Source organism: Anopheles merus, chromosome 3L (assembly GCF_017562075.2).
Source record: "Anopheles merus strain MAF chromosome 3L, AmerM5.1, whole genome shotgun sequence".
NCBI lineage: Eukaryota > Metazoa > Arthropoda > Insecta > Diptera > Culicidae > Anopheles > Anopheles merus.
Window position 1 is genome coordinate 25,078,100 of NC_054085.1, and position 21,794 is coordinate 25,099,893.

At 47.4% G+C, this 21,794-nt stretch overlaps 1 protein-coding gene across 1 annotated transcript in view; it reads right to left on the reverse strand.

Annotated features, from left to right (window-relative positions):
- LOC121599054 (fat-like cadherin-related tumor suppressor homolog) overlaps positions 1-20,461 on the reverse strand; it is a 47,149-nt gene extending 26,688 nt beyond the window's left edge. The window contains 2 exon segments of the mRNA XM_041926547.1: positions 11,525-14,129; positions 19,495-20,461. Of these exon segments, the coding sequence (XP_041782481.1) occupies positions 11,525-14,129; positions 19,495-20,421 (3,532 nt within the window). The 5' untranslated portion in view covers positions 20,422-20,461.
- Positions 20,462-21,794: the final 1,333 nt, after the last annotated feature.

Below are 21,794 nucleotides of genomic sequence, written 5' to 3' on the forward strand. Positions count from 1 at the left end.
TGTCTTTGCACTTTCCTGGCAGTCGCTGGCGGCCGGCTCAACCTAATAACACCTGCAACCTCGTAAGTGGAAGGACTTTAACAAGCTTCGAGCAAATTACCCGGCTCCGGAACTGGGCAGAGTGGACCAGCGCAAAACCGGAAGGCAGCGCGGAGGTACAAAACCGGGGCAGGTAAAAAGCACCACTCCTCAAAGCTAATTTCAGGAACACTCATTTATACACACACATACACACATCCATACAGACCTGAAGCTGTTTCCGGCTTTCTTCCGAACAGTTGAACCGTGCTGAGTGGGAGCAAAAATGGGAAAAATGGAGGAAAAATCGAGCCGGTATAAGAATCGCCCGAACAAGCCCCGGGAAGGAAGTGTACCTGGCTTTACCGAGGAGTGGCAATAATAATGCCAAGGTCATTGGCCGACCGATCTGAACCCATGCCAATGAGGAAAGGTAATTGTGTAAGAACTTTTCCGGGCATGCTTTTCCACCTCTCTCTCTCTCGCTCTCTCTCTCTCGTTCCGACTTCCGACAGGGAGCAGAGCTCCACGCTGACTTTTTTACCGAGCCCCCTTACGATCAGAGGATTTTTTTAGCCTGCCGCCATGTATGTATGTGGTAACATAAGTGTTTGAAAAATCTCTACACCATTAGGTGAAATAATATTGCATCGCTTTCTCTCTCTGTTGGCTTTTGTTTAACACAGTCAGCCCGGCCCGGGAGTTGCTTCAGCAGGACGCGCGTGGTGTGCAGTAAAAAATGTTAAAAAGTTTCTTACGGGTGCACCTTTTCGGTAGGGGCAAAATGGGATTGACTAGGGGGCAAGCGATGGTTTTGGATGGGATGTGAATTTTCCCCCTCCCTATTTCTTTCTCCTCCTTCCCCCCTGTTAAAGGGCGTTTCAGAAGTTGGATAATAATCAAAACTGAAAGTTTATCACGTCACTGGAAGAATGCCTGGAATGCTACTAAAAAGGTACACCAAACGGCAAAGTTCATCCACTGGCAGGTACTGTGATTTTTTTTTTTGGTTTTGTAGTCTGACGTTTCACCCTACTTTCCACGCAAGATTACGAGAAGTTAAATATAGACGTTGTTAAAAATTAGGTTATTTAAAACAAGAAGGGAAAAAACAACTCGGGAAGGCATTTCGGTGTGGAACAAAGGTGAGTTTCGTTGATTGGGATGCACGGAACTTTCCATTGGATTAGATTTGGTGGGTAGATAAAATCTGTACTTTAATCCAGTACGTAGTCAGAACTCACTTTTAGCACAATCGGTTAGTACAGTTTATGGTGCGTGTAAATGATTGTGCCTTTTCTTACCTCATTTCACCAAAAATTAACCTTAAACTAATGAGAAGGCGCATTTAATTGAGTAGCTTTCCACTAGTTGTGTTTGAAAATCGTTTTTTTTTAGTATGTGGGTGTTAGTTTCAACACGAAGAAATGAGATATATTTATCCTAGTCTAAGTATGGCCTAAAATTTACAATTTAATGTATCCCATTACCTTCGCCCTTTTTTGGAATATCCTGTCAAATGCTCGCCTAGGTTGTTGACACTAGTGGTGGGAGCTCGGAATCGGACCTACCCGATTCCGATTCCGTGTTCGGAATCAATTCCGGAGCCAATTCCGATTTCGGAGTCAAATCTGGAGTCGAATCCGGAGCCGATTCCGGAGTTGAATCCGAAGCCGATTCCAGAGTTTAATTCGGAGCCGATTCCGGAGCCAACACCGGAATCGATTCCAGGATCGGAATCGGCTCCGGAATCGATTCCAGGATCGGAATCGGCTCCGGAATCAGAACTTGACTCCAGAAATGGAATGGTTTGAATCGAAATAAGTAGTGTGGGAAGCGAAATAAGTCCGCGAATCTCCATGTGAATAGGTCATTTACAAGTAAATTTTGATTCTTTGCCGCTATCAACACATAGCATCATTGGACCCAAACGCCTATTCCTATGAAGATGCTGAAATCGACTCCGTTTCGAAGCCAACTCTGATTTCGGAGTCGATTCCGATGTCGGAACCGATTTTGATTCCGGAGCCAATTCCGGATCCGATTCCTATTCCGGAGCTGAGTCTTATTCCGGAGCCAATTCCGATTCCGGAGCCGATTCTGGAACCAAATCCGGATCCAATTCCGATTCCGGAACTAATTCCGGAACTAATTCCGGAGCCGATTCCGGAACCAATTTCGGAGCCAATTCCGGAACCAATGTCGGAGCCGATTCCAAAGTTGGTTCCGGAGCCGATTCCGAAATTGGTTCCGGAATCGGTACCGGAAACTGATTCCGGACCTACTATCGATTCCGACGAAATCTTCCTTTTTCCCATCACTAGTTGACACACTAATGCTTGCAAATATGCATTTAAATAATATGTTTAACATGATTCATGAATCACTATTGCTGTCCTGTTACACTTGTCATTGATTTTATAGCTCTTTGATTTCGACAAGGATATCGATTTTACCAAGATTAACTAACGACCAACCACACACACTGGAACGCACTGTTCAATTCTTAATCGCCAGCAATGCTCTCGCTCCGCTGGTGCAGCGAAGTGCTCCGATCGTACCCCTAGCACCAAGCAAACGAATCGAGACACAGAATTGATTGTACCCCCACCATATCACGAGTGTGAAGGTGAAATGAATAAAATATCGACCGATGCTTCATTTGCTGGTTCCAATTCCGATCAAACATCTTGATGACGCCCGTTAGCATTTCCTTTTCCAGCGCAGGTCATAAAAATGGATGTTGTCTTCTGCCTGCTATTTTATCACCACATCGATCAGCAACCATCCTTAGCAAGAAATTCCGCGGCAGCAAGAAAAAAATGACGTAGCCGTAGCGAACTTCATCAACGATTGATTGCAGCTCGCAAGTGCTTAGGCGTCGGTTTTGAACCGCTCGCTGAAAGAACGCTTCCGCACACCGTTGCTTCCAATCTCGTTTGTCATTATGCTCGCAGCTTACCGGTTATCTTATTTTTTGTGCTTATTTTTTTCAATCCTGAGACAAAGCACCAGAGCACTTGCTTTTAGCTTCCACTTGCTCTAGCGAGTTATTGTTCTGTCAGCATCATTAATTTATGCTGAGTGCGGTTGATTGTTCGTCGAAGAAAAAATGGGTTTAATCGCACTAAGTTCCTCACAGTACGAGTTTAGCATTTACATCAGCACAGCAGTTAAAGATGAAACAATGTATTCAATAATATAAGGATTGGCGTTTCGAATAAAGTGCTTTCAGCTTTAATGTTAACGCTCCGCACAATCACAACCGTTGCCAAGTGAAAGGGCTGATGAAAAAACAAATGCTATAAACCAAACATTGCCAACTGCAGGCGCATCAAATTACCCTATCATCAGTGACGCCTTTTCTGAGATGATATACCCTTGCCAAGGCCATGGAGACAAAATGGACATCCTTCCAATTGGGCCCCGCAATAAAATAGATAGCTAGGCAAATCCATCTTTTCCACACCGAAAACCGAAACTACCGTCAACCACTATCCGTCCGGTCCGTTTCCGTGCCAGACGCACATCAACATTAACCTCACTTTCGTCTCTTTATGCCGCATCCACCTGCCAAAAGGATAGGGCAAAACGAGCAAACGTACGAACCGGCGAGGGTTGGCTATATTAGTAGCAATATTTGTCCATTTCGCTAACAAATTGTGTTTATTTTCCTCCTGGGAGTTAACTCGCCCAATAAACGAGTAAAAAAAAAAACAACCATAGCAGCCGCCAAGCAGGCAAGCAAACCCTCCCACCCAAACGGGTGCCTCAGAACGCCGGCTAAGTACGTCGTTAGCCGTGGTATAAGCTTTTTTTTTGGAGGTATTTTACCTGTTGTTGTTGTAATTTGATTCGATCGCATTTATATTAATACCGGCAGAGGCAGTAGGAGCTGTAGCAGCGAAGCCCTCAGCAACAAAATCTAGCTGGTACACACAGCCACTCGCACGCACCTGCTTCAAGTTACAGTCCATGGTGACGCGCCCCGGTGGTTGCTTCGCTGGAGCAGAGCAGGCGAAGAAAACACGTGTCCCAGGTAACGCAGAGTACGACGACAACGTCTTCTGCCGTCGTCTGAGTTATTGGGCGAACGTAACCACCGAAGGAATGCAACAAGATATCTTTGATTTGGCACTATCTGATGGCCTATTTGCGCACGCTTCCTTTTGATGCCGTGGCGGTACTGCTGTCTGCTATTGCCAACCCGCTTTGGAACAATGGCAGCTCGCGAGCAACAGACGTCTCGGAGCCTACGAGTTGCTTTTATTTGTTCCACACGGAAAAGCAACAGCACAAAAAAAAAACCTCCCAGTGGTAACCGTGGAAAATGAGACTCTCCTCTTTCGGTACATTCTCGTGACATTTGGCAATCGTTCTCGTTGGCAGTTGTGTGACTGTGGTGAACAAACATCCAGCGGCACCGTTCCAACCTCCGGACAGATAGCGGGCAGGGCAGGGTTGGTTGGCTGTGCACGATGATACTGCTGCCAACCGCCAGACCGCCGACACAATTCGGAGCAAATTACGAAAACCTACCAATCAACTGGGGATGAAAAAAAGAAGGTTGATTTAGATTACGCGCGGCTTCGCAAGCGCGCTATAGCGAGGGAATGTAGACACGAGGACGACTGCTGTGCCCCATGCAGCGGTACGTAGGTGAGCGAAAGGCTAACGAATAAATTAGATCAAATTACGAGGTTTGCCGTTTTCGGAGGGATTTTGGTTTTTGGGGGGACAGCGAACAATCCGTGATTAGCGATATGGGTGCTTTCCGATGAACGATTGTGATTATTTTAAGTGGTGCAGTTTTGCCGCCGAAATTGGTCGCGTGCGACGGCAAAAGTACGGACCAAATTGCCCACAAAACTTTATGTTTAAGTTTACGTTTCATCATGCACCTAAATGTATGCCAAAATGAGAAAAAAGCTAATTTTAACCACACTTTAACATTTTTTCAGATAGCAGGGACGTGTATTGCTTACACCAAAAAAACCCTTTACATAGATAACAAATTCCGCTTAAGCCCATCCATTCCCTGTTTATTGTGCCACAAATATCCTCCAAACACACCAAAAGTAGCAACCGAGAAAAAAACCGCTATCAAGTGCTCATATCATTAGTCTCCGATGTATGGCGTAATGCATACATTCAGGCGTTGTTAGTTGCTAGTATCCCTACTCTCTCTCACCCGTACTCGAAGCGTTTCATTTTCTGCCTCAGTCCACTACAGACAGTGCCAGCATATGTAATCCATTGCCCTCCCTTCCCTCAAACTGCACCGTGTACTCTCGCAGAAGCTATCATTATTTATCCACCGCGCGACATGTGGCGCTGGCTATAGTTTCCCGAGCCCGACTAAGAGAAGCAGCAAACCCAACTGCAGTGACAGTGGCTTCACCATTGTCGCTAACTATTGCCTTCCACTAAGGTTGGCAAATGTGCAGCTCTCGCTCGCTCGTGCTGCTTCAGCGCGGTATGATTGCCACCATTGCATCGCCATTATGCTCCTCCGTCCATGGACAGGCGGCTCCCGGGAGGGGTGAGGAATAAAAAGCTTCCGCAAAAAAACAAGCCACAATGAACAGAGCATACCGAGAAGAAGAAGTAGAAGAAAAAACCAACCCAAAACCAGACACAAGGCAACAGAGGCTCGAATATTTAGGAACAGTGTGAGCACTCAGCCCTAGCTAGTAAACGCTTCTGGGAGTAAGCGTGATGATGGAAGCGATCCGGAGAAACCCTGTGGCGGGTATAATTTATGTCTGACAGTAGCGTAGCCCTTACCAACGAGCGCCAGTGCTGTTGGAAAAAGCACTGGTCAGTGCACACGTATGGTTTTTTCGTACAAAAAAAAATGGCGAGCTGTAATCTACTTGAGCTACTCGAACGTACGGAAATTTCTACCGAAACTGTGTGCTAAAACGGTTAAAAAAAAGCGGTCCGACGCTGCTTCCATATAAATATGTTGTCGTCGGCTTATATGCGAAGCCTTTTTGGCCAGCCCCGGACTCGGCGGCTCCATTTTGCACCGCACGGTGGTGTAAACGGTGCTGTAGCTGTAAAAAGTAAATAAATTACAAAATAATGATTGTAATTACCATGCAAGAAAATGAGCCCGGTGATAAAAGATACGCGGGCACGCGGCGAACACCGGTGCGGCGCACAGGACAGAGGCGCAAAAAACACGCTCACCCAACGACGGTCAGCAGAACTGTGTCGGTAGGTTTCATCTAGCATCTAGGCGCTCTTAAGCCACTCCGGTGGTGCAACTAATAAGCGACAGTAAGAAGGTTGACAGCGCTTGCGGAAGGTAGGATAGCGCCGGAGATGTTAATTTTATTAAAATGCATTCAGTGCTAGTGTGCAATACCTAGAGAGGATTGCATACCTCTTATTTTTTTGTTTCTATTTTGTGCAATATTATGGGTGTAAGTTTTTTGATACGAGCATATCGTATGTGATTTGAAATATAACAGTATGTGAACCGTTGTTTTAAAAAAATATTTAAAAATCAAAATGAAAAACATTCAAACCATTAAGAACTAAGTATATCTCGATTTATTCACGATCATGCAACGCCTAAATGACGGCAATTCATATCAACCAATCCAGCAATTACTATCAAGACGCCTAAATGTATGCTATGTATTGTGCAATATTATCTTTTATGAGTGTCCCAACTCGATTCTCTGCAAGTTTGAACGTTTGGAATATATTTTGAATAAAAATCGATTATTGTTTCCGACTCAAGTCCAACCAAAAACATTTTTAGATGAAGCCATTATATTCACATCGAAATTAGTACCCTTCGGCTGAATCTATTCACTATCATGCTTTTCTTCTTGTTTTTCTTTCCAATCAATAATCCAATAAGCCTTAAGTACAGTTTTTGATAAGAATCACACATCCTACAGCATTTCCCAGTGCGCCTTAATGAAAGCCCAAAGCCCCGCACTCTGCAATCGAACTCCCTCGAATTCCCTTCCTTTCACTCTTCACGAGGGAATACCAATCGAAGCTTTCAGCCCGCATTACAAACTTGTGCACATACCTACTCCTACCCTCCCCAGGAGCCTTGGGACGGTTCACGTGAAGAAGAATGAATTATTCATTCCGGCGAAGTGCGTCGGTTGCGCCCGAAACGAAGTAGCTAGCAATAAAAATTTGCATTTTATGCATACGATTGAACGGTACGGCATGGGTTTGTGTGTGTGTGTGCATGCATGATTGGAAGAAAATATTCAAATTTGGCAAACATCGCCTCGAGTGTCTTTGGAGCTGCTGTGAGCACCTGACTTTGCGGGCGAGAAGCAGCAGGAATCGATGACGTTTGGGCATTTTACAATGTAGTAGCGTTTTCTCTCTACTCCTGTGCACGGGGTTTGCGATAGGATATTTTACGATAGTAAGAATGTGTTAGAGTACATTGTAAATGCAATTATAGGAACGCTCGATCTCATTGTGTCACCCTTAACTCAAAATAATCGAACAACCTTGCCCCACCACTGCTTGCCAAACAACTAGCCAACCGTAAATGATACGATGAGATTGTTCTTAAATTTAGAGTCTGTTGCGCTCAAGCAGCGCCATCTGTCGTTAGGCTAGCCATAGCCTTGGCACAAAATGGGCGAGAAAAACTGAAACGATGCCAACGACAAAAAATAAAGGAAAATGTAAAGCTCTATAGTGTTCCGAACGGAACGAGTATTAACTTTCCGCCAGATTAGATATGCAAACTGCTGATGAACAATCTGGTTTCGTACTCACCGAATAGCCGCCAGCGGTTTGGCGATAATTTTTGAGCAGAAAATCGGTGACCAGCCCGATTGGAATCTTTTGGATTAAAAGCCATTTTTTCGTTCTTAAGGTTATTAGCTTGGAAGTAAGGTGAGAGCGTTCGACACCTTAAGTTGTAGCCTGAACGATTTTTATGTTTCACTACTGCAAGAGAACGGCAATTACCTTGTTTTGAACATTCCGGGGATGTTTTATATCAAGCTATTATTAGCTTTGGATTAAATGGACTATATCGCGATCGAAAAACTAATCATTGCAGTCAAACGAATTGAGTACAGTTTTTTTCTCTCTCGTTAAATCATGAGTTCCGCCTAGCAAAACAAAAATTAAACTTCGTTTGCCATGATTACATCAATCTCTTGAAGCACCCTCGAAGTGTTAATAAACAGCCCTTCATACACACTGCCTCTCCCAACAAGAACGAGCACTCTCACAGCTGATCAATCTTAGAGGCGAAAGGAGAAGACGAGCGAATCGAACCCCGCTACGGAACATCACCGATGAAAGTGATACCGGCTTGACCGCTGTTAATCACTCACAATCAGACGAAATATTGCTCATAAATGTAGTTCAGGCGTTGCACAAACAGCGCCGGCCTACGACCGAGCATATTATCGACTTTTATATCCCAGCCGAAGACCTCACCCACCCTTGAGTGCCGTAAATTATGAGCAATAATTAATGTCAATAGCAATTATGAACCGACCGCTGAAATTGATGGAGATCCGCCAGTACCGACCATTCCACAAGCCGGATGTGACCGACCACGGGGACTAAGACTTTCCTCGGCCTGGTCACCGTACAGCACCCGCCCGGTTTGGTGAAGTGTGCAGGGCAATAAATTTCACTGGAAACAAGCAAAACAATCATTTACTACTAGCCGCCTGTAATCCATTCCTAAGGCTGCCGACACTAAAACTGGAGCGGCCGGTGGTATGATTGTTTTGATGAGCTCTGGGCAGATTGGACATTGCACTCTGGCAGCTCTTCCTGAAGGGAGTTGGTGGGCCGTGTGTGTTTGTATGGAAATTTGATGCTACCACCATGCTGACGGTTGGCACGGGAATGAACATTCCACGTACAAATACACTCCAACACTACTGGACATGGTCCACGAGCGACAGCGCGGGCGTTGATTTATCTTCCCTCTCTGACCTGGGCGTCGTGAGTGGTCAAAGATTGGGCGCCAGAACCCCTAAACAACATCACTCGATTGGGATTAATTTATGAACTGGAGGAACGGGAGAAGTGGATAAACGTTTAAGATGCCTCTGCTTAGGTTGCGTAGGTGTAGAGAAACATCTTCCAGGGGTTGCCCAATTTATCAGTGAAGAAATATGAAAATCAGTGTAACACGGCATGAGAGTTTAATTTCATTCATGATGTGAAGATATCTTTTGTGCGGATATTAGATATCGCATTCAAATTGCCATTTTTAAGCCCTTAAACCAGAGATTAACAATAAACAAAACACTCCGTTAAGCTTTCGTCGTAGTTTGCAAGCAAGAAATGGTTTCCTCCCAAGGGTTACAAATAGTTTTCCCGCGACTAAATTGAAACTGATTTGCAGTTAATTTGATCAGCAAAGTGGAAAATTAAATCACAAAACTTGCACACACGTCCACCAACTTCAAGTTGCCATGCGTGGGGAAAAGTTTATTTCTATGACAGATTCTGTGACAGAGATTACCTACGACGCTAACCCACACGAGGAGAGGGGTAAAACAATGGGAGAACATTTTAAAATACAATTCCAGCCAGTGATGTGCTCCGTCGTTACTCGAGCTCGAGCTGTTAAATGGTACTAATGTCTGTCAGCCGACGCCAGACGACAACTAGCCCTTTTGGGGGCGTAGACACAACTCGATTAAGGGAACAATTGAATTTCAAGAAAATCCCTTTCACCTCGAGCTTGGGTAAGTTTTCACATATTCCTATACAGAGTACTCCTCCTCGACTTGTTTAGCCATTCCGTGGAGCGCAAAACTTTCCCTTTAAACTTGCCTTCCGACGCCAGTGATCACTTTCATCGTTCTCGCCAACGCCTCTAGCCGCTTTGCACCGTTTGATCTGATGCCCTTTAATGCCCGGTTAAAGTTGGATCGAACGAATTCGTATGAATTATACCGCGGGCAACATCAAATACAAACAGTAATGAGCGAATGAATTGGGTCACAAATGGCTGCTAAATGCCATTACCAGTCAGAACCTTTTTGGTCCTAGCGGGCGAGCGGGTGATTGGCGGACAAAAGTTTTGCTACCAGACATAAAATAAAACATTTACAAAAGGAATTAAATGCGGCAGCAAGTTTTCTTGTGAAGTATTTCGTTTATTTTCGCTCTTCCTTTCCACTTCGGCTCAGACGCGCAGAGCTGGTATATTGGTTCGTCCAGTCGGTACCATAAATAACGATACGAAGCTGATAGCAGCGAAACAAGCGCCCATGAGTTATGAATAAAAAATGCAAATTCATCTCCCACTTTGGTGTTCAAGAAATGGAAGGACTGAGCAAAAAACAAAAGGAAAACTTCAACAGTCAAGATCGCGCAATGAAAGCTCCCGAACTTAATGACAGCCATTCGGTCTTGATGGTCGTTTTTTTCTTCTCTCCTACAGAGAGAGTTTAAAGAACCTTTCAACAAGCAGAAACTATCGCTATCGCGTTGTCCTTATCTTTCGCCGATTGTGCAAAAGTAGTAAAAGTAGTAAAATTCCCTCTTTTTATAAAAAAAACCACACGACACGACTGAGTGTAAGAATTGTTTTAATTATTTGTCAGCTGCAGCAGCAGGCTTACCGGGAGCGGCCAGAAAAAAAAAACGAAACGGAAAACACCGTCGCCCCGACGATGGGAAACTTTGGCCTGATTTTTAGGGTGAAAATTAATTTACCACCAGGCAGCGGAGCATTCCGGGCGCGTTGAAGAAGCATCCGTCTGGGGAATAAGCATTAAGACGTTGCTGCGGCAGTTGCTGGTACCAAACTTTAGCGACCAGCCCGTGAGTGCGAAGGCGTGGGAAAGCAATCCTGCAGCCAATGGATGGAAAAGTTCGCTATCTTAGGAAATAGGAAAACAGCAGGAAGGCGGAACAAGCAGGGGATGGAAAAAAAATTCAAGATAAACCCTCATAGAAGCAGGTTGGGAAACGTCTAAATGTTTCCAATATTTTGAGCAAGCATTGAACAATATTCTATCATGTTATGTGGAATTATTGGAAAAGCAAACTGATGAAGTTATGATTCATTTCAATTTATCCAAACAGAGAACAAGATCTTGAAGAAGAATTTATGGAATAGAAGGAATTCATAGAATGAATTTCCAATGCTAATGTTCCAAAATTCGTCATTACAGCACTAGTTCAAAAAGTTCCGTGCTATCTGTCATCTAAATATTTCAATCTTTCGCGTTGAAACCCTCAGAATCACACCGGTCGCAAGTTTCAAACGTCTCCAGGGTCTTGTCTTATCAATAACGATCAATATCACAATGTCTAAAATCAAACTTCTTCTTCTATTTGCCGTAGACGTCCTATGCAGACATGCCAGTACATATAGGCTTTCAAGACCCTGGATGCTACCCTGGGACGGCCCACTAAGAGTTTGAACTCATGACGGGCATGTTATTGAGTCGTTCGAGTTGACGACTGTACCACAGAGCCGCTCCATCAACTACACACTAAGCAAACAAATAAAACATCCACCTACCTTCATTGTCGATCGTGAAGATGCCGAGCCCATCGCCACCCTTGATCGAGTACGTGACGCGCGAGTCCGGCCCGGGCAGATCGGCATCCTTCGCCAGTACCTGCATCACCTGCGCACCGGGCGGCTTGTTCTCCGCGATCGCACCCGTCAGCACGTAGTCCTCAAACTGAGGCGCGAACCGATTCTCGTTCACATCGATCACCTCCACTATCACCGACGTTTCCGACGACAGGGACGGTGTGCCCCGGTCGATCGCTTTCACGATCAAACTGTGCACCTGCCGCTCCTCAAAGTCGAGCATCCGCGCGGTCCGTATCGTGCCCGACTGCTTGTCGATCCGGAACGAGCCCTCCCCGTCACCGTTCTCGCCGAAGCTGTACACAATCTCACTGCTCGTGCCGCTGTCGAGATCGATCGCGGACACTACCGTCACTACCGTGCCGCGCGGTACATCCTCCCGTATGCGCACCGTCAGGTCCTGCACCGCAAACTCGGGCGCATTGTCGTTGATGTCGTCGACGGTTACGCGCACCAGCGCGTCCGAGTACAGGGCGGGCGTGTTCTGATCGCCACCCCCATCCGTGGCGCGTATCTTCAGCTCGTACACCTCCTGCCGTTCGCGATCGAGCGGCGCCACCACGGTCAGCACCCCCGTCTCCGGATCCACCCGGAAGTCTTTCGTGTCCGTCACCAGGCTGTACGTGATCTTGGCATTCTGGCCCAGGTCCGCATCCGTTGCCTTCACGCGAAAGATGATCGTGCCGTTGATGGCGTTCTCCGTCACGCGGAAGCTCGCCAGCGACTTCTCGAACTTCGGCACATTGTCGTTCTCGTCCAGGATGGTGAGGGGCAAGATTTTGGAGATGGATTTCTGGGGCTTGCCGAGATCGTACACCGTGATGTTGAGCAGATACTCGTCCTGCCGCTCGCGGTCCAGATAGCCGATGATCTTCAGCTCCCCGTTGTCTGGGTCGAGCCGGAACACGGAGTCGTCGTCCCCACCGGAGATGCCAAACACGAGCTTCCCATTGTAGCCAAGGTCTCGATCGCGCGCCTTAATCCAGGTAATCGTCGTACCGAGCGGTACCGACTCATTGATCTTAACCTCCAGCGGCAGATCAACAAACTCTGGCGCGTGCACATTCTCCCCGTACCGACTCGGCATCATGGCGAAATCATCGGCAGCTCCCCCACTAGCACCTGCTTCCCGACCGGGCATATTGTTCCGCTCGGCCGCGGCCATAATTTCCGTCAACCGTTGCGCGACACCCGTCTCCCGACACTCGAACGTAGCGCCGTCTTCCGCCTTCAGGTTTGCGCCCAGGTTTCGCCGGTTGCGCACCAAGCTGATCTGAATGCGTGCCGTATCGGCAAAGTGCGTCCCGTCCGTCGCGGTCACGTTCAGCTCGCGCTGCTCCACACCGACATCGTTCAGATCGCACCCGACCGAGATGATGCCCGTCACCGAGTCGAGATTGAAGCAACCGTCCTCAAACCCGGACAGCAACCGGTACGTCACCACGCTGCCATAGTCAAAGTCGAGCGCCGACAGCGTGAAGATCTCCGTCCCGATCGGTGTGTAGCGCGGTATCCGGCCGAGACAGTCGATCCGCTCGAACTGTGGCCGGTTGTCGTTCACGTCGCGCAGCTTAATCACGAGCTGCATCTCCGTCTGCCGCCGGTAGGGAAGGCCCCAGTCGGAGGCACGCACCCGCAGCACATACTCGCGCCGCATGCTCTCGTAGTCGAGCAGCTTTGAGGTGCGCACCGTCCCCGAGAAATGATCAATATCGAACGGCACATCGTTCAGGTTAGCGATGCTGTACGAGATGTACGCATTCTCGCCCAGATCCTTATCCCGCGCCGTCACCTTCGTTACCGAGGTGCCGGCCGGTTCATTCTCATCCACGTAGATCGTCAAATTAGCCGTCTCGAAGATCGGATCGTTATCGTTCGTGTCCTGCACGTTGATTTTCACCTTCGCCGAGGACTGCTTGCGCGTGCCCGGGTTGCCCTGATCGATCGCCGACACGGTGAGCGTGTAGAACGCCTTCAGCTCCGCATCCAGCGGCACGGCCGTGTACAGCATACCCGTCTCCGGGTTCACCCGAAACTCGCCCCCCTCATTGCCGCCGACAATCTCCAGGAACACCTTCGCGTTCTTGCCCTCGTCCCGATCCGTCACCTTCAGCCGGATGACGGGCGTGTTAGGTGGTGACGTTTCCGGCACCGACACTTCGTAAATTTCACGATTAAACACGGGCGCATTGTCGTTGATGTCGGCGAGCCGGACCGGTGTCACGAGGTAGCTCTGCTTCGGCGGCACACCCCGATCGACGGCCCGCAGCGTCAGGTTGTAGCCGGCGGGGGCTGTTTCCCGATCCAGCAACCGGTGCACCTCGATCACATACTCCCCCGGGCGGTCGGTCGGCTTGATGCGGAAGTGCCCATCCGGATCGCCGTCCACAATGTCCAGGCTCTTGATCTGCCCGTGCACACCCTTATCCTTGTCCGTGACGCGCACGATGCCGAAGATGTTTGTGTTGGAGTTTTCCAGTATGTCCGGCAGCGCCTGTACGTAAATATCCGGCGCGAACAGATTCACCTAGAGAGAGAGAGAGAGGGAAAGAAAAAAACGGAAAGTGTTTAATGTACAGTCGGGTTACGCAAACATCCCGCGCGGAGGCGCTGGAATCGTTTGATTAAACTCGCACGTAACACACGGGATGTAAAATCCCATTAAACGGTTCAATGGAATGGGTTAATGGCGAACGGGGGAAGCGAGCTGACGGTAATAAAGCATTTTTACGACCTCGGTGCTACGGACAGGGGGTAGTTATGATTTTATTTCCACCCGGTTCAATCATTCCGCGGCAACAGGTTTTAGATTCGTTTTTGATGGCACGGCACACGGAAACGGCTGGGACTGGAGATGTTGTATCGGAGTAGCGGATGGCAGTGTTTGTGATGCAGTTTTCCATTGCCTGCTTTGTTGTTTGGAAGCTGGAAAACATTTATGCACACAAAAAACAAACGTGAAACAACAACAACATCCTGCTTCCTGTTCTGATCCACGCAATGATCCCGCACCGGGAGCGGCCGCAACGAACAATATTCTACGTACGCCATCAAACCTAGTCGACCGTAGGCCATAAAAATCAATTTATTATGCAATTTTGCCTTTGCAAATGCAAATTCTTTGCAATCCCCGTCGTTCCGCCACCATACCCGAGAGCTCCCCCGAATGTGTTTCTCATCCTGCGCCCCCAGATAGTTGTTACTGACATGCCAGGACATCCCGTATGTACCAAGGGGCATGACAAAACCACATCAAACTCGATATTTGAAAGGATAACACCGCTGGGAGAGTTCAAGCAGAATCCACCACATAAAGGCGGAAAAAAAATCCGCCATCCGTATTGGCAGGCTCTTCTTATCCTTCTCAATGAACGTTTCTGGATCTAGCGGTGTGCTCTCTGCAGCGCACTTGCAGGTCTGATATGACTCCGGCTATTGTTGGTCCTGCTGTTGCGGCTCCTGCTATATCGGAACCACTAGTTCTACACAGATATGCGGAGTCGGAATCAACCGGAGTCATCCGGAGTCGTCCGGAGTCGTCCGGAGTCATCCGAAGTCGTCCAAAGTCGTCCGGAGACGGCCGAAGTCGTCCGGAGTTGTCCGGAGCCGACCGGAATCGTCCATATTCATACGGAGTAATCCGGAATCGTCCGGAGTCCGAATTTAGAGTCGGTCGGTCAAGTCTGGACTGCTCCAACTCTGTACGACTTCAATTCCGGACGACTCCGATTGACACCGACTGACTCCTGATGACGCCGGGCGATTATGGACGGATCTAGACGATTCCAAACTGCTCCGCATACTAGGCGGACCTACCTTCCGGTAGAAGTTTTCGAAGTCGACCGTAGTCGTTCGGAGTCGGTCAGATTCGTCTGGAGATGACTCCAATGAATGCAACGAGTCCTGTCAATTCCGAACTACACCGACCCTTGACGACCCCCTTTTCGGACGACTCCCATTCCAGACGACTTCGGTTGACTCCGCCTAACTCCGGATAACTCTGGACGGTTCCGGATGACTCCAGATGATTCCAAACTACCTCGGATAATGCTATACGAGCCTACCTTCCGCAGTCAATTCCTAAGTTTTCAAAGTCTGATTGGAGCCGACTCCGTATTTTTGCCAATTTTACCCATCACTATTTTTGGTGCCGTTCACGTTGAGAGTCACCAAAATGTAAAATTCGCATACAAACGGGCACTCGCATCAGCGAAAAAATCTCCAAACCATCACAAACTAGTGCGCCGCCCGCAGGATACTGGGCTGAAATGCAATGATGGCATCAGAGCGATATGGAAAAAAAAAAAATAAGAAGATTCCTTATTCTATCTCCCGCAAGAACCACCGCTCCAAGGCACTGCACAGTTGAGAGGTGCGTGCCTACGCTGGTGAACCGTTTATCACACAATGGGACAGTAGACTGGGTTTTTTTTTTTTGTTGCCCCTATACAAATCCCCATACCTCGTAGGCCAATGGAACCCAAAGGTATAAAGATGGGCGTTGTGGCGGTATCGGTTGAGGTTGTGACGGTCGTTCGAGCGATGAAACCTCCGCGTACCCAACACATGCGGGGTTTGTGCAAACGTTCCCAGGAGAAAAAGGGACCACCACTTTTTTCTCGCATTAGTTCGTCGGGTTAGCCTGACCGACCCGGGAATGACCCAAAAAAAATTGGTGCGGTTTTTTGCTCCCCGCATGTCCCGCACTCAATTTGGTTGCCCTTGCGCATTGGAATGTATGATGAGCTTTTGACGTCAGCCGATGTACAGTAGCAGGCGAATCGTCTCCCTCCGGTGGCGCGGTTACCGATTTTAAGTGAATATTTTTGACAATAATAATAATTACTGTACATTCCAGTGCACACTACAGCGAGATGGAATGCTGTGTTCACTTGGCAGTAAATATTTCTGCAGCTATTGACGGTGACGACACCGTACAAAGGTGCTATTAAAGCATTCTTGCCCTGTTCATTGCTCCAGTGTGCTACACAAACGAACCGAAAGACAAGCCGAAAAAAAAACCTTGCATTTCGAAACATTTAGCACCACAACCTTCAACGCATAGACGGACAGCTTCTCCGATGTGCAATCGTTCCGTAATGGATGAAAACTCTGACAACAGCATCGTCCGAAGTCTGCACAGAACTGAATCTCCCAAGAGCCATCAGTAACCAGTGTGTGCGTGTGTGTGTGTCTGTCCAACAATGTCCAGAGCGCTCGGTATCGATCGGGTGACAGTAATGGCACTGTGGTGGACCAATAACCCGGGAAAAAGGTCAGCCCTTATGCTCCCGCCTTCGCTTCCCTCTTTCATCCTTCCCGGCTGCCCTAAGCGATTATCAGCGCAGGGCAACATTAATATTGAAATTCCTTTCATCTTTCGAGCATTGCAATGCACAGCGACACACAGCAAACGGGAGTCAGTCCGTCTGTCCGACGGTTGCTCCGTTTTCTGAAATGGGTCCAGTGTACCGAGCGTCAGAAGAGATATTGGCATGACCCATTTCATGAAACTCTCTGTTGCGAGTATGTTTTTCGGTACAGGGTGGTTATTATGCAATGCTTACCCCATCTTACAGCAAAAAAACTGTGCGGTTCTAGCATTCTTGAAGGCATTTTGTAAATGCCAAAACTTGGAAGAGGAGAAAATGTCACTTTAACAAGGAGATGGAAAACAGAGCTGTTCCTGTTTTCTAAGTGGGACATATCTTTCATTAAAATATGAGCCCTTATTTCGATGGCTGCTGCAAGGAACCCAGCGATGCTCTAAATTCCACAGCGAAATAGTAATTATTATTTGCCGACGGAAAAAGATAGTTTATGGAATGTTATTTTAACAGGAATTTCTCTTGATTGTGGAGCACAATATATTGCCAAATATGCAGAGTTTCTTGCCTGGTTTATGTTTATGATTTCAAATGTGTTGCAAGAAATTAATCTGTCCAGGATTTCTGTTTAAAAATCACAACTTTATGGCATATAATTTCCAAAATCAAAAATATAGCTTGTTTTTGGATTAAGATATAACTATTGGCAAGAACTGGCGTGAACAATTCATTGCATTTGCTGCAATGTCCGAAGTTTTATTTTGTTACAAACTACTCTCTTCTCTATTAAAAAAAAAAACAGTGGCGGCAACAACCCTGCTGTAAATGCAAATCCAGCTTAAAATATTGACCAATACAAGGCTAGGCAATATTTCATGCCACCCATCGACATTTCGGCAACCCGCAACCACGCTTCGTTGCATGATGGGGCAATATTTTCAATTATTTTATTGATTCACTCATACAAAACGTTCGTGTCAAAAAAAAGAAAACAAAAACCACTCAACAAGAGAGAGGTTTTTAGGGCACATCTCCTTAGGGGAAAGCAAAATAACCTCTTTTCAGTGGGCTGCAATAATATGGATGGAAAATAAAGCAAAAATTTAAGCTGCAAATTAAATGCTTCGCCCCCAAATGTGGTCGCCAAATGGAGATAACTGCCAATGACAAAATATGGCTAAAGGGACGAGGAGAGAAAAACGGTTTGATCCTAATTTAGTATTCCCGATGGGACAATAAATAATTGAGCCGCGATTTATGTACATCCCGTACCGCGGTGGCACCTTGGGTACTGTGGCACATTTGGTTTGGAACATTGAAATTGGAGAACAATTATTTCATTTAACGCAGCCCACATCGCGCGCAAGCAAGCTGATGGAGTGGATCATTTTTTAGATATTCTTGTAATGGCGCCTGTGCGTTTTTGAATTTATGGACTGGAATTGATATTGAGTCACGGTCAGTTCTCAAATTTGGCAATTCATGCGCTCAAAAGATATTATAGTTACTCGAATATACGAGCAAGAAATAACGAAAGTCGAAAGTTATATCACATGTAAATTATTACATTTTATTGAGATTTTCTCCATTTTAGAAGGTTCCAACCAGAGTTGCCAAATGTCACTGTCAATGTCATACAAGAATCTGACTGAAACAAAATCCATGTCAGCGTCACGAAATAAAATTGTGACGACCAGAGGTGATATTCAAACGATTCGTGTGACCAATACATGTTTCGTGACATTTTTGGTCAGTCATTATGTCATGACTTTTTTACTGTGATCACTTCTGCAAAATGTCACCGACATGGGCATGACAAATTTCGGCTGAAACAAAATAATGTCAGCGTCACGAGCTCTTCTGTGATGATCAGAGGTGAGACTCTAAGAGTTGGTGCGACCATCACATGCTTGATGACATTTTGTGCAGCCAAGTCTTGGTCAGTCACTTGGTCATGACATTTTTAGTCGGTGATCATCACGATAGTCATGAGAGATATGCGGTGCGTGCGAGTGGTTCCAAGAAACAAAATGAGCATAGTTTCTCGCTCTGTTTGACCGGACAGACTATCAATCCAGGCAGAACGAGAAACCAGGCTCATTTTGGTGCTTGGGACAACACGCCAAGTATGTTCCAAGAATGTCGTGATTATCACCGTCAGAAATTGTCGTATCCAAGTGATTGATCAAGAACAAATCACTCAGCAATCAAGTTGGATGCTAAACAAAATGTCATCAAGCATGTGATTAGTCCACCAACTGTTTGAGTCTCACCTCTGATCATCTCAGTTGTATATGTAATCTGATTTGAGTTTCGTTGCAGTCATGAGTGTTGTTACTAAAACAGAGGCATTTGGCAGCACTTTTCACATTCAGAAAAAGTAATGCTTATGCATGCGATGGCGTTAAGCTCGACTTGTCAGTCTGAGTACTGCACGCACGTTCCATACTTCATACATGAACTCGTGATGCTCATGACATTTTTCAGCAGTCTGGTTCCACCAAGACAAATGCGTACGTCCAATAGATTCTAGTAATCATCCTTCGTCCTGTGACCGCAACTTACCTGCAGAACCTTAATTTTCACCCGCGCCTTGCTCGCCTGATTCCGGCTCGTTGATCCGATGCCGCGATCGTTCGCCACCACCGTCAGCTCGTGCAGCACCCGTTCCGCGAACCGGAGCGGCCGCGTCAGCGTTATCACGCCCGTCGTCGGGTGGACCGCGAACTGCTCCGTCTCGTCCAGGATGCTGTAGTAGATCTCGCCGTTCAGCCCCAGGTCGGCATCCTCCGCCACCACGTGCAGGATGCTTTTGTGCAGCGGCGTATCCTCCGTTATCGCGACCGCGTACTCGGTCGGGTAGAACAGTGGGCTCAGATCGTTCGCGTCCAGCACCCGCACATCGATCGTCGTGTCCGCCTCGAGCGTGGTGCGGCTTTTCCCTTCCCGGCGCGTCCCGGTCGCCTTCACCTCCAGCCGGTAGCTGTCACCTTTCTCGCGGTTCAGCACAATGTTGTTGGTGCGCAGGCGGATCGCAAGAAACACAAAATCGCCGACCGCGCGCTCTTCCGCCTTGAAGAAGCGGTCCTTATCGCCCGCCACTATCTTGTACCGCACCTCCAGGTCGGGCGTCACGTGCAGGCCCATGCGCGGCTCGTTCGGCGGCTGCACCGCGTACGTCTTGATGACGCTGTTCTCCGGTATCGACACATTGTACACCGCGTGGGCAAAGTGAAAGCTGTACGGTGGTGGTTGCGCCGCCCGGCCCGATGCCGAACGCTGATGGCGGACCGGTTCGGCCGTAACGTCATTGCTAGTGGTGCTTACGGCACCACCACCAACAACAGCATCAAGGAAAGTGCCGCTGCTGCTGCTGCTGCCGGCGATGTAGGGAGCGGGGTCGCCTAGAGCGCGCGCTATCACTTCCACCAGCGCTAGGAGGAGAAGTGCAAGTAACCGCGCTCGTGGCACTCCGCCCACACCCGGTATCATCTTCAGCTAACCGTTAACTCATCTTCGAACGTCAGCAGAGCATCTACGGGGAGAGAGAGAGAATGAAAGCAGAGAAAAACAGCATTAGTAACACACATCAGGAAAAGTCCCTGCCCAAAAGGAAAGCAACTTCCAAATCCCATTATCCACCATCGTCATATCGCGTGGAGGACGCGTGGCAATGGAAATAGCATCCTCGACGGGGGATCCTATTCTTCGCACCCGACGCAGGGACCGAAGATTTGATCGGTGGAATTACATCAGACGACACACACACAGCAGTAGCGATCAGTAAGATTGGGGACCGGGGAGGGTCAGCTATCGAAGATGTCACCGTTTCTCTATTTGTGGACCATCCACCGCCGCCATCTCATGCATCCTTGATTGAGGAAAATTCATGAATGAAATCTCTTATCTTCATTGAGCAAACAACAAGGCAAAACGCCCGTCTCTCGCTCTCACACGGTCTGAGACGTGCGATGAGCTCCCTATGCGAGGTTTATTATTCCACGTGGTTAAGCGGGAAAATGTCGCCCACTTTGACGGCACGGGTACTTTAACGTCGGGAATACCGGGGGACGTACTGTGCGTGTTTACGAGAGAAGGAAATTTTATCTCGACCCATTACCGCTAAACGATTACGGCACAAAAAATCACGCACACACACACACACACTGAGGGCAGATTCGGAGTAACACATTTGGCGGGAGTCATGCGACTGCTGATTCTGGGCACTTGGAAATTGAAATGTTTCGTAACCCATAAAGTGGTTATGTGGTGGGATTCGGCATGAAAGGATAATTGGCTGGCAGGAAATGTTTCATTTCGTCTGTTCTGGTTAGGCTCTAGCACGGATCAAATGCAATAATTAGGATTTCAACATTTTATTTTTACATTTCCCGGGAAGAAAACCCCATTTGGATTTGGACCAGTTTCGAGAAGGAAGATAACAAAATTTTTTGATGCTGCGTGTGCACAATCAAAAACTTTTACATTTCCTCCGGGTTTCTTGCAAAATGGGACATCAATTCTGCGGAATTCGACGCGAAAAAAGTGTGGAGCTGATTGGTTGCTTTAAATCAATTCCAACGGTTCCACTTTAGGGGCGCCAGATAAAAAGTAAAGCTACCCCGAAACCCGTGCCAGCAATCAAATTAACTTTCATTCTCAGCATTCTCTGGGCGGGGAGCACGTTGGGGCACAGCCCGGAAACACACGCAGAATACATGAATGTAAACGAAGCTTTCCTTAGCAATTGGATCGCATAGAGTGTTCCAGTCGCGCGCGCTGTCATCCATTTGGGGCTGTGCGCTATAAACGAACACGTTCCGGGAGGAGCTTGTGCGTGTGTGTTTGCGCATATAAAAAGCACG